Raw genomic sequence first — 14,013 nt, forward strand, 5'->3', positions numbered from 1 at the left:
ACTTGAGAAGGAAAATGTGGGTCCAAACGGGTTTGATTGGACATTGAAAAATGGGACCCAGATGATATAAAAATAAAGTTGCCCCATGTGCCCCACAATGGGAAGAATCATGTGAAACAGTGCTCACGGGAAAAATTTTAGATGATCTTAACTCACAATCCAAACTTATAAATCAGGTATACAACATTGTCCTGCATTTTTTAAATTACATAGTTCCATCTCTATTTTTTTTTTTCCATTATACTGTTTTTTTTTTTGGTCAATTTTATACCTTTTCATCAGTAAATTACTATTTTATCCCTATGTGTTTTCAAAAATACTATTTTATCTTTATTTTACCAAACTAACTAATCCGTAATTGTATTTAACAAAAAAAAAAAAAGTAATCAGAAATATATAACAATGTAACAAAGACAAAAATTAGGGATACAACTATGTATTTCTAAAAATATAAGAGCAAAGTCATGCATTTTAACGAAATATAAGAATAAAATAATGCTTTTTTCAAAAAAAAAATGTAAAACACACTACTTTCGACGTAATTTCATTTAAAATAAAAGTTGCTTAATCTTCGTAACTTTCTTTCACAACGTTTTCTTTTTTGTTGCATTCTCTCTCTTAATATGTCCTCTTACTAAATTGGTCATCTCTCTCTCAAACTTACCAATTTAAATCAGATTTATGTATTTGGATAATAAGATTTTAGGGTTTCTAGGGTTTGAAAAAAATAGTGGTAATAGAGAAAAATTCGAAGATGTTACTACTACTAGGTTTGGAAAATTTTTTTGATTTACTGAAGGGTTAGATTATGCTTTTGATGGCAATTTATTGGTGCGTTTGTACATGGTCTTTCTTTGATAACCAGAGTCATTTTTTAATAAATGATCATTATGCGTCAAACTCAATAGAATTTGATCAATTTTGATTTCTGTCGATAAATTGGAGAACTGAACTAAGATGAATTTAATTCAATTTAAACACTTAAATTAAAAATCTTATAGAATGTTCTATAAAACATCCTTCTTTGAGCTCGAGTTATAGAGTTCTCGCTTAGGTTTTTAGTTGATCTTATTAACTTTTTGGGGTCTAATACAAAAAACATAGATAAAATGATGCAAGAAATTTAAAAAGTAAAACTTTTAAGACAAAAAAGGAACACATCTATCGACAAGTTGTACCTTAGTTGGTAATACAGACTGGACATATAGAAAAAGCTCTTAGGTTCGATTCCCACTAAATGCATCTGCAGGAGGACGAAAAACCATAACTATAACTAAGCCCTAAGCCGAATTACAGATAATACACTTATTTTGTTTATCTTGTTGTTGATTGCATGTGCATCATAGTCTAAATAACGGGTTAATTCACTCATTTTGCTAGGTGAAAATTGCCAAAAATTAATTTTTGGGCAATTTAGATATTTGGCCAAATTTAAAGGGTGAAACAAGCTTTTTTTTTTTTTTTTTACTTTTATTTTCTCATTACATTTGACTGACTTTTGATTTTTTTATAAAAATTTTTTAAAAAATTAAATCACCTCAATTAAAATAAAATTAATTGACTAAATTATTTTTTAATTAATGCTCATCTAATTGAAATAAAATTTAATATAAGTAGTATTAAATAAGGATAAAATTGATAAAAAATAGTAATTGATAACTTTAATGTTGAAAAAAAAAAAGAATGGCGAAAACTGTAAATTTGAAGGGAACGGAACTTAGGCCAAGAGTCCATTTTGTCACAAATTTAATCACATTTGTAGTTTTTCAAATTTTCATATTTTATATTTCAGTTTTTGAAGGGAAAAAATTTGCATGTCTCTATTCGACTCGTGTACAAAAAAAGACAGATCTATTCTATTCCTTATGCAGACTTGGCTTTCTCTATGCAATTCCACTCACTGACTGCCCATTTTACGTTTCGTTGAGATCTTTAGGAAACCGAGACCGACTGATCTCTTATGGCGTCCACTAGTACAGTGGAGCCATCTGTACAAGACGAAACTCAGGAAGAGGAGGTTTACTTTCTTTTTTGTAACTATTAGTATAATTTTCTTTCTGAAATAACATTCAAAATTTCATAATTCATCAGTAAATTCTACTTGGATAATTGTTTGGATAAACTGATTGTTTTTCTTCTGGTTAAATTTACTGGTCGCAGCTTGAAAGATTTGACGACTTCACACTTGCCTCTTCATGGGAAAGGTATTTTTTTTTTTTTTTTTTTTTTTAAATTTCAGCAATGGAACTTCATATGTCCTTTTTAAACATGGAACTGATACAAGCTTGTAGGCGAGCTCGCTCGCTCGCACATATATATGCACATTTCTGCCTTATATTTGAAGTTTGTGACCTAGCCACTTAATGGATTGGGAAGATCGATATTTATTTGTTTTCTCTTGATTCGTAGGTTTATATCTGAAATTGAGGCAGTTTGTCGGCAGTGGTTGGCTGATGGTCCAAAGAATTTGTTGGTACGCCAATTTTGATTAATGAACTAGTTTTATTCATTTGATTGTTGTGTAATTGACAATGTGATCTAATATATTCCTTTCCTGCTACCCTAGAAAAAAATTATTATCTTCTGTTTTGGGTGTTAATTATTGGAACAGATTGCATTTTGTGTTGCCAGCTATTGTGCTTCGAGTCAAATGCAATACAAGCTTAGGCTGAGTGTTATTGCGTCTGATTTATTTTTACCTAAGAATATACCCATCTTTCTCCTATGAGTGATTATTGAGAAAAAGCATCTTATTTGGAAAGGATGGGTGATTAGTCCTTGCTTACAATCATCTTAACTTGCTAAATTCTTCAATGTTTCACAAGGTTCGTTGCTTATTAGTCAATAGCACCAAATTGTGGAAGTCCGTTAGGATGATTGCCTTGCCTCTTTGACTACCAAGATTGATGGTGGACCTAGATTCATGTCTATAATTCTATTTGATAGTGGGGTAGAAACTGCTTCTTCGAGAAGTACGCTTTTAGATATTGTTGCAAAATAGTACATTCGAACCATTGTTTAATTATTTTGGAGTTTTAACGACTAAACATATTCACCTTAAAAATGATTTTTAATAGCCTTCAATCAACATACTTAAGATGTATTGTTTCTTAACAGCATCTCCTACAACCTCCAATCAACATAATTTCTTAATAGTAAAATGCTAAATAGATCCTGGATCTCAACTTTGGCTATCTTGGACCTTTTTGCAGTTTTCTTCCTTTAGAAATTGCATCACATGGAAAGGATGTATTCTTTTTTATATCGCTCACACTCTTGAATGTGGGACAAGGTTCATCCCTATCAGTTGCTAAAAGGAAAAAATTATTATGTATTAATCATATGAATATTGGATTCTTGCTCGATGAGCATGATAGAAAAATTTATGTGCTAGACTATGTTATTATTAAACTTCTGATTGTCTTAACCTGTTAGTAAAACTAAATCCATCTTCCCTTATTCTTTTGTTCCCATCCTACACTACAGATTTTCTTTTTGTTTTCTTGTAGGCAAAGGGTGCAGTTCAATTGGACTTCTCTGAGAAATTATATAAGGTCAAATTTGAGTTGAAATATGCTATGAAAAGCTATAGCATGGAATATTATTTTGAGATGAACACTGGCGGTACTTGCAACAATTCATTCTAATAATTTTTCTTCTATTGCTGTCTTTTACCGTGTTTCATATCTTTATTTAAGTTTTGGTTTGCACAGGAAAAAGAGTAGACTGGGATTGCACTTTGCATGATCTGCAGTTATGCTTTGGTGTAAAAGAATTTTTGGTAAGCATAATCTTACTTTTTGTTCTGCACTATCTAGTACTTTCTTCATCTTTGCAGGCATGTTTAAATTACCAGGTGATTGCTCCTCAAAGTGCCAGTGGCGTGGTTCTTGACGCACCAGAGGCTAGCAAGCTCTTAAGTGCAATTGCAATTGCTTTGTCAAATTGTTCCAGGTAGGCCATTAAGATATTGTTGTTTGGTTGTTAGGGAAGTGTGGCAGTATATGTGCTTAAACGATATCTATTGCATTATGTGCAACATGAAGAATGTTCTTTGGGTTGATATCATATGTATATTGCATCCTCGCCTATTAAAATTCAGTTGAACAATTTAATAGTTGTGGTTTGAACTGTTATAATCTTGTATATGTCACTGTTGTTAAAGGCTGAAACCACACTAAGGCACAAATGGATTTGGAGCCTGAGGAAGAAGGCTCAAAGCCAGGTGTGTGCCTGGCGGATATGAGGCACAAAAAATAGGAAAACTGTATTTCCTATTGGAATAATAAGGTGCAAAAAAGGTCCTAAACATATTCACATGCTGAAGTGGCCTAGATTAAAAGAAAAACTTTGTAACTGAGAATCATGCAAATGAAACATGAAAAAGAGAAAAACTGAAAAAAGAATTTATCATAGAAGATGAGAAAAAAGAGCAAATGAGAAAAAAAAAATAATTTTTAAGGGAAAGAATAGAAAGAGAGAGTGTTTGGAAGATGAACAAAAAAGAAAACTATCATAGATAGAACAGGGAAATATCATGGAAAGCAGAAGGAGAAGAGAATGACATAACATACCTTGGATGGTGTGCTACTTGACATTGGAAGAATGGAGAAGATGACTTTTGGAGTATTCGTTGTTACATGAGATTTTTAACAGTTAGTTAGATTAAGTCATTAAGAGTTCAAAAATTCCCCTTTTGCATTAGGTTCCAATACGAACCTTGAGAAAGTTCAGAAGTTCCCATTTTGCATTAGGTGTCTATAACGAATGTTTAGTTTCTAAGTCTAGACCTACAAATTAGTTAAAACGGATAAAACAATTAAAAAATTCAGGCGTGCCTAAGCCCAAGGCTGTGCCTGGCAAGATCACACCTTCCTTGGGTATAGTCTACACAAGGCACCTACACCTGGTGGTGCCTTGCACCTAGGAACACCGTTAAGAACAGTGATATATATGCTAAACCATCTTTATTTTGCACAGCCAAAATGGACTCTAATACTTGGAATGTGCAGCTTGTGGCCAGCATTTGTTCCGGTGCATGATCCTTCTCGAAAAGCTTATATTGGAATTCAAAATATGGGAACTGTTTTCACTAGAAGATTTGAGGCAGATCATATTGGCAGCCAGGTCCCAGTAAAGCTTATGCATTTGGAAGGGCTATATGAGCTATTTGTTTCTAAGTTTGTAAGCTACTCAGAGTTCAATAATTTGTATATTCCTGTTAGTGTTACTGTTGTGCCAAACTTGTGGTTCACCAAATGGTTGTGCTTGCCTTTGTGTTATTCATGTTGGCCAAAGGCCCAAATTGATCCTCCAAATTAGACCCAAGAGTCAATTCTTCCATTCTACAACAAATTTTGTCAATCGAGCCCCTCGACCTTCTATTTTTGGTTAATAGTCCCAAAAAGTCACCTGAAAGTCGCATGATAGTAACATCAGTTAATTTTTCAGTAATCTGTTAGCTTTCTTGTCTTTTTTTTTTTTTCATAACTAGGCATCTCTAAATGTGATATAGCATAATGATCATTGGAGACTAGAGAAAAATGGCCGTTAATGAAAAAAACAAGCTGGAATGTGACTAAACAACATTGGGATGACCTTTCATCATCATCACCATCGTCCTTTTGCCCGTCAGGAACTCTAAATCTAATTTCCATTCTCATATCTCAAATCTGAATCCGAACCCACCCAAGTTTAATCTGATTGTCATCATTATTGTTATAGCTACAGACTTCATCATTTCTTAAAAGAAAAAAGTTCTGAATCCCAAATCCTATTCCCAAATCAACTAGTAAGGATATCCCCAAATTGACAAAATGAGAAATTGTCTGGCAAAGTTTTGGGCAAACTGAGATGTGAGAGGTTTAGTTGTGGGTGAAGGAGAAATCTAGAGGCTTCAGGAGATTAGAAACTAGGGTATTAATTGAAAATACATAGACATTACCTTTTTTTTTTTGAACAATAGGGATTGCAGATTAATTGAAGCAAAAAGGAGAACTAGAAAACAGAGGATAGGGAGAGGGAGAGATAGAGCTTGTTGTTTGGCTGTAGTGAGATAAGGGCCCCTTGAAGTACGGAGTTTGTACTTTCACATGTTTAATGCTTTATTTAACAATGTTAGAAATTAGGACTTAATCAAATAAAATTAGAAGGTTGAAGGGTCTGATTGACAGAAACAGAAGTGTGAGGGATGAATTGACTTTTGAGTCTTTGTTGGAGGGCCCATTCATATTCCTCTGGCATTATTGTTGCTTGATTTTCGATTGATAAACTATGAAAACAAAATTCTTAGCTGAGGCCTGCAAGAGTGGTGATATTTTCTTCCTTCTAACGACCTGAATAATGTTTCACGCCCAAGTCTGTGCAAGGTGTTCTTGTAACAGTTTATTGTGGTAGATGTTTGTGCTCAGATTTGATATTTTTTTTCCTTAACAATGATATCAATAGTTAATTTATCTTCTGGTGAAGGCCTACTCCACAGTGGATTATGCTATGCGCCTTTTCAAAGTTCATTTTACGATGAAGTCAACATACAGAACTATTCCCAATGATGATGATGACAATGATCTTCAGAGTCCTGCTGTTGAAATTGGAGAACATGAAAAAGATCCTGGTGGTGATTCTGACACCCATAACAGATCACAATGGGATGATGATTGTCCTTGGAGTGAGTGGTATTCTGCAGAGAATCCAATAAAAGGTAAACTTAAATGATTTTGTGAGTGTTAGAAGCTGAAACATGCTGATAGAAATATGTTTGCTTCCGACATATTTGAGTGATGTGCACAACATATTACAGCGCTTGCACTTTTTATTTACATCATAAATAGATCGGTATGACCTTTATGCTATCTTCCTAACTGAATAATCTCTTTTTTATATTATCTTCCTTTTTTCTTATTTCTTTTTCATTGCTTCCATTTTTTGGGCCATTTATGAGCTTACATTTCATGTTTATGTTTGTTTTACCTTGAGCCTTTGAATCTGGAAACTAATGGATTTCTTACCTTTGATAATTTAACTACCGACAGGATTCGAATTAATTGCCACATGGTCAGAAAAGATGGTAGAAAGCTCCCTTGAGATGGCTGAATTAGAAAATGCCTCACCTCATGACGCTGAAAATTGGATGATACGTCCAATCTTGTCTCCAAATCTGTAAGAATTACTTTTTCAATAGGTCTTGTTATAACTGAAATATTATTTGTACACTAGCATGGATGTCATAATCACTTGGCAGATCTTAGTTTGTTACATTTTGTCGATCCAATCTTAGCCTGACATTATTGAGAGGACCTATGAAAATTGAAAAAATTGTGTAGGCTAGGTATTACTCAAGTAATTATTGTCTAATATAGTTATTATTTGATCAACTATTACTTTATAAAGCAAATTTTAATTCCTAGCAGTTAGCAGTAACACACTACTGCTAAATAGAAGGCATAGTAATTGTAAACCAAGTTCTATACTGGAGAAGTGGATGTGTAGCTTATTTTATTTGGTTAGTCAATTTTTTGTGTTGTATTATATTCATCTTTATTTAGATTATTTAATTCAAAATTTGGTTAACTAAAATAGTGGATAAACTGGATTTAGCAATATTTCCTTTTTGTCATGTATGTTATATGGTGCAATATTGGATAAACTTGATCTAGCAATCTTTCTTCTGGTAGGCATTATTACCTTATGGTGCTTTTCCATTTCGTTAATTTTATTAAAAATTCCTTCTGAATTTTTTTTTAAAGTGATAATTCAGATGGAAACAGAATTGGATTTGCTTCCCAATTGCGCCTTTTGGTTGATGCATTGTATATGTCTTTTAATGCCCAATTCATGGAGGATTTTGTGTCAGGTTTGACATAATTTCATATATAGTATCTTCTTACTCTAGTTTTTTGATTTCCTTTTATCTGGTAAGTTGTATTTGGTCTATTAGAGCCTTTGTAATACTCCTTTCTTCTTGTTTTTTGTTTGTGGCAGTTGAAAACCCAGGTTCTGATAATCTCAAGACCTCAATGATTTTACCCCCTCCAACAGTAATTGATCGGCTGCTCAAAGATCTCTTTCATGAGGGTACATTTTTTTCTCCTCTTTTTAATGGGCACTTTTCTGGCACTTCTTCTATTTGTTGGTGATTTATATTTGCATTGTAATCATATCATTCTGTTACCTATTCTCCTTTATGCCTTATTTGATCCATTGGATTTGGTGCATACGATTTTATCCACTACAAGAAGGCATTAGTCCCATGGATTTTAGCAGAACTGCAAAAGGGATTTAAGTAAACAAATCTCATGTGGTTGGACTTGGAATTGAAACTTTTAAGTTGGTTGCATTGTAAGAGCAGAATTATAGGGGTCTGAAAGAAGTTCCAATTAATAAAATAGGGGGAAGATTGAGGTATTTGTTTGCGTCATAGAAAATATCATTGTAAGCGATTCATTTCTTTGATAACACCTAACTGATTGCTGTACTTGCAAATATATTTGATTTTGGATTAGTACTTTTTTGGAAACCAGCAAGTGGGAACCTTTACCTTTTTCTCTTGATGTCCTCAACTATACCTTTTTCTCTTGATGTCCTCAACTATCCTCTTTCTTTCACAGGATCTCGACTCCCAAATTTTTCCAAAGGCGAGCATAAGAGTTCTCGAGCTATAAAAGGTGCACCTCTGGGGTCTCTTTTTGCACAGTTTTGTCTACATTCTCTATGGGTTGGGAACTGCAACATACGTGGTATGTATGAAAAAAGGACATGTTATATTCACTTTAAATATGGACATGTAAGAATGTTAATACTCCAACTCATATAAAACATGAATTTAGTAAGATTTTTTACTCTAGTGCTTTTCTTGACTGAGTTAATGCTTTTCTTTTTAAGCTGTTGCTGCACTCTGGATAGAGTTTATTCGTGAGGTCCGTTGGTGTTGGGAGGAGTCACAACCTTTGCCTAAAATGCCTTCTAATGGTTCCATTGACTTGTCAACTTGTTTGATTAACCAGAAATTACAAATGGTAATGCTTCTTATTTTTTAAATGATAGTAGTCGAGTTTGCATCTTGCAGATTGTTTCAACATACAAACTTGAGAATATGGTCCATGTGAAATTCATTTGTAAATGAATTTTTTATGTTTAGTATGTTTAATTTAAAACGTGTAATTCAATTGAATTCCATATAATTATATTTGGAATACATTCAAAATTGAGAATTCATTTGCTTTTATTTCTTGAAATACCCTTGACATAGTAATTTTAAGAAAACAAATAACAAATAATAGTTTTATTCTAATTGAATAAAACTATTATTTGGAGGAAAAAATTCTTTAGCAATTATTAAATCAAACTCAAGGTGAACCAATTGCTAGTCAAACTCAAACCAGTTCATCATATTTGAAACAAAGGATTCATATAGTTGACCCTACTTAGTTTGGGACTAAGGCTTGGTTGTTGTTGTTTTTGTTGTCCCTCTAATTTTGTGAGGTAAATCTTTGTTGCAACGTCCTTTTTGTGATGTTATTTCTTCGCTTTTGTTCACTGAACTTACTTCCTTTTGAAAAGATGAGGATACTAGTTTTTGTTTTCTGTATTTGAGTTGAGTATTTTGATGATGAGTGTTTGAGTTGTGGATATAACGTGGATTCCAGAAATAGATTACCATTTGCAGTTTTCACTTTTTTAAGTGCAATCTAGTCATATGTTCAAAATGGCGGTTCGAGATTTAGATCTAAAATTTTGAAGTGGGTCTATTCTTTTCATAGCACTCATGATAACAAGGAAAATCACTTTGCCTTTTATTGTTCAGCTTGCTATATGCATTGAGAAGAAGTGTGAACTAAATGAAGAATTTCAAGATTGTGTAGAAAACAATGATAATACTTATGCTCATAGCAAGGTGATTCAGCTGCTTTTGTTTTATCTTGTTCTTTTAGTTGCTGCTCGTGTTGAAATTTCTTGGATATGATTTTTGTTTTTTCAACTTTGGAATTGTAAATTTGTTCAATTAAATATGCAGGAGGATGTTTTAGTGGGAAATGAGACAACTAATATGCATTTACCTGATGAAAAAAAGTTTGATGGGATTCCTGACAGGTGAAAAGCAAGTGAGAGCTCCTTTATTTTCTATGTAAAAATTGACTAGTTAAAGCGTCTACAGCTGTTGATTTTGTTATTTTTTATTGTTGAACAAGAGAAGCTTATCGCTGTTTGACTTCTGAAAATTTACTACTACTATTTTTCTTCTTTTTGATATTTTTCATTAACCTGCACCTATCATAGTCATTCTAGTCTTGGAGTTGATGGGGATGACATCAATCATTAGCTTGAAAATGGGGCGCCCTTCCCCTGATCATTTCATAAAGTGTATGGGTATGCCTCTTCCTTTTTCACCGCTAACATGTAGAGATCAGTTCAGGTTATACTAATGTGATTAGGTTGTTTTCCATAATGTCTGAGTTTGTTTCCATGGTTTCTCCGTATGAGAAGAGAACGTGCTCCTAGTACTATGGATGCGTGTACTGCATCATTTATCTCAGATAGATGTACTGATATACATGGCCTGCATGTTTTAAATTGGAAAATTAGTCTACACATCTGTCAAAGTTTTTTTATTTTTGTGATTTTTCCCGTTTTCTTTTGTTTTTGTGATTCTTGAATAATGTAACTATACAGTTATTGGCTCATCTTGCTACTGTGTAGTTAACTTTTAGGTAAAAAAGGTTCTTTTTTTTCCTTTCTTTCTGTCTTTGTTCTTACATTTTTTAAATATAATCATAAAGGTAATTTAAAGAGTTACAAGCTTTCAGTGCAGAGATTGTCCTGATAGATATCAGTTTGCATCATTTTGCTCTGTCTTTTGGGACAAGCTAGTTGTTAAATGTCTGTAGCACGGACACTCTGCACATATTGCTGACTTGTGATGTAAGTTTAACCAGGCCTCTCTCCAAAGAAGAGAGCCTTTCTTTTCTCCTTGGTTGGGAATGGGTATTTTTCAAGAGAAACAAGTTGCTTCACATTGGATTAGATTTAAATTTAGTCTACTCAACTTTTGCGTGTCCTTTTGAGTATAATTTTTTTTGTATATCCTGCATATGACTTGTATATAATTCTTGCTGTACATATTGCAGCCCCATGATGCAGGATGGCTTGCATGGCTCTGATCTAATGTCAGCAAAGTTCAATATGAAGCATGAGGATGTGACGTCTAATGATCTAAAATCTTCAGATCGTACCAGGAGAGGCTCAGCTGGTGTGGTGGGATCCATGATGCTTCTGAAGTCATGTCAGTGCATGCATGGCCCTTTCACACAGGTTTTCTGACTCTAGTTCACTTTACGTTCTTATTGCAGGTGTATCCTGCGAAATTCGATATATAAAATAACATTTTTTTTTGGTGAATTTCTATAGGATCCACCACTTATGACAGAAGACATGCATGAAGAACGATTGCAGGCTGTTGAGGCATCTGGTGATTCTTTCGTAAGTTGCTTTTTGCACATCTTTTAGTTTACAAAGTCAATTTTGATATCACTGGAGCTGTGAAAAGGAAAATTTCTGGTTTGACTACCACAAAAATTTTGCTTATTTCTTCTTAATTTTGACGCCAATATGAAATAAATTAAAAACGATTTCCATGTGACAGATTGAAGTTGAGTGGCTGTGCTGAAATTACTGTTTAATCTAGTAACCATGGATGACATTAAGCCCCCATTTTATGATTGAAACTGCATTCTTTGTAAATCTTCTCCTTTTTTTGTTTATTCTTGGAAAGAGGATTGGTGCAATATGTCTTTCATTCATGTTTGCTTGAACATTTCTGTCATCATGAACTGGGTGGTATCATTTTATTGCAGAACTTTTCTGCTCAGTTGGAGAGAGATATCTTGTCATCAGGTACTAAATTTGCTTCAAATCTTATTCATTTCAGTTCCTGGTATATCAACTACTTTATAAACTTTTGTGCTGTTTCCATTAAGTGGGAAGCCCCCATGTCCGTATCATTTAATAAAAGGTCTGGTGGGGGTTGAGAAAGTGTTGAAAGGTTGTTCCAATTCACTTCATCCGTTTTACTTCAATGACCAATTCGTTTGCTATAAATTTTTATCAGCTTTCAAATACATGTTCAATTTTATTCCTCCATTTAAAGATCCTTGATCAATGATTTCTGGAAATATGAATTAGACATGGCAGCATTCAAAGCAGCAAATCCTGATGCCATTTTTGAAGATTTTATTCGGTGGCATTCTCCTGGAGATTGGGAGACTGATGAAACTGAAGATACTGGACTGTCCAGAAGTTCAACAATGGATAGTTTGAAGGATGGCTGGCCTCCTCGAGGCAGACTTTCACAACGAATGTCTGAACATGGAAATTTGTGGCGAAAAATTTGGAATGATGCACCTGCTTTGCCAGCTTATGAGCAGAAACCACTCCTGGACCCAAATCGAGAAGGAGAAAAGGTCTCTCTCTCTCTTCCACCCCCCCCCCCCCCCCAACATTTTTTCCCCTTCTATTTCCGTGCTGCTAAAAGGGAACTGCAATAATATTTAATTTGACCCCCTTTTTTTTCTAAATCCAGTTTAAGAAATTCATATTTTGAGGGTGTGGAGTAGGTTACTATCTTAAGGGTCCATAAAAAGATGATCAGTAAATGTAGTTAGTTGGAACAATCTGATAACGACTCCTCATCATCAAATTTATTTCAATTCTGATAATAAACTTGTTGCTCTTCCACACAAAAATGTTTAACAGTTCCTTGCAATGTAATATTGTAGCATCCTATATTTTGTACCAGAAGTATGTTTGAGCCTTGAGGTTTGAGGTATGTCCTTTTCAGTCCAAAAGAGGAAATGGAGGTCAACCTATAGTCATTCAGTGGTTCCTCCTTAAAAGTTCCCTTTCATGTGTTGTTCCCTTTCTAGTTTCTAGTGTTGTGCAGTACTGGAGTATTGGGCTTTTGTTCCATGTCAAAGCAATGTATTTATTGCCGAACTATATTTTTGTTAGCTTTCCCATGTTACTGAACTTGTACTTCTGTTACTTCACGATTGAACTTCAAATCTGTAGGTTCTTCACTACTTGGAGACACTACAGCCCCATCAACTTCTAGAGCAAATGGTTTGTACTGCCTTCAGAGCATCAGCCGACACATTGAGTCAGACTAATTTTGGAGGCTTGAAGCAGATGACAGCGAAAATTGAACAGATTTACCGTACAATGGCATCTATATTGAAGCCTCTGCAAAGTAAATATCTCATCTTTGTCAGTGTTATGTTACGAGTAATTTATGTTTTTCCTGGAGCAAGTTTACTAATACTAAAAATCCTTTTTGTCTCAGCAAATAGCTTATCTGGCAACAGTGAGACTATAGAAGACCTAAGACGGCTATGTGCAATCTTTGAACATGTTGAGAAGTTACTTACTCTTGCAGCTTCTCTTCATCGGAAGTTCATGCAAGCACCACGTCTCTCTGAAGAAATCTTCACCAACTACTACAATTATTACCTTCCAAAAATGGGGACAGGCTCCCCAGACATCAATCAAAGGGTAAACTGTATTTATGTTGTTAAACGTGTTTATATCCGCAATCTAGTAGTTCATTCCAATTTTATCTTCTAGTGAAGCATAAATCAAATTTGAGAAAGTTGATTTCTTCATGGGTTTTCATTATCATATTGCTACAAAAATGTGGGAAGTACTACTGAAATTTATCTAAGTATTGAAAATCAAATTTCCAGATTGATTTTTGCATCAAATGAAGTTTCAAGTTGACTGTTTGTGGAAGTTTTATTACTTTTCCTTTTATTAGCATTGAGAATATCGGTAAACTTGTCCTTTCTTTAGAGCTTACATTGTGAACATGGATTTGAATTTGAATTAATATGCTTCACTTAGGAGTTCGATATGAAGCAGAAAGTAGGGATGAAAGAGAGACAACTCATCTCGGATATGTTCACGCCGCCTTCAGCTAACCAGTCGTGGAGAAAAGTACTAAGCATGGGTAATCTTCTCAATGGC

General features: G+C 34.0%; 1 protein-coding gene across 1 annotated transcript; it reads left to right on the forward strand.

Annotated features, from left to right (window-relative positions):
* Positions 1–1,793: 1,793 nt before the first annotated feature.
* LOC105639504 (Rab3 GTPase-activating protein catalytic protein) lies at positions 1,794–14,013 on the forward strand (the record flags this gene model as incomplete). Its single annotated transcript, XM_012223596.4, is given in 22 exon segments — positions 1,794–2,017; positions 2,161–2,204; positions 2,410–2,473; positions 3,510–3,624; positions 3,714–3,781; positions 3,857–3,954; positions 5,013–5,184; positions 6,469–6,700; positions 7,032–7,158; positions 7,746–7,852; positions 7,981–8,073; positions 8,607–8,735; positions 8,881–9,014; positions 9,803–9,892; positions 10,013–10,089; positions 11,124–11,307; positions 11,404–11,475; positions 11,850–11,889; positions 12,178–12,455; positions 13,063–13,240; positions 13,334–13,542; positions 13,891–14,013. Coding segments are annotated over 22 exon segments (2,691 nt in total), but the record flags the coding sequence as incomplete, so codon positions are not given.

This window comes from Jatropha curcas, chromosome 9 (genome assembly GCF_041381405.1).
Source record: "Jatropha curcas cultivar XTBG-Jc1 chromosome 9, XTBG_Jcur_1.0, whole genome shotgun sequence".
Lineage (NCBI taxonomy): Eukaryota > Viridiplantae > Streptophyta > Magnoliopsida > Malpighiales > Euphorbiaceae > Jatropha > Jatropha curcas.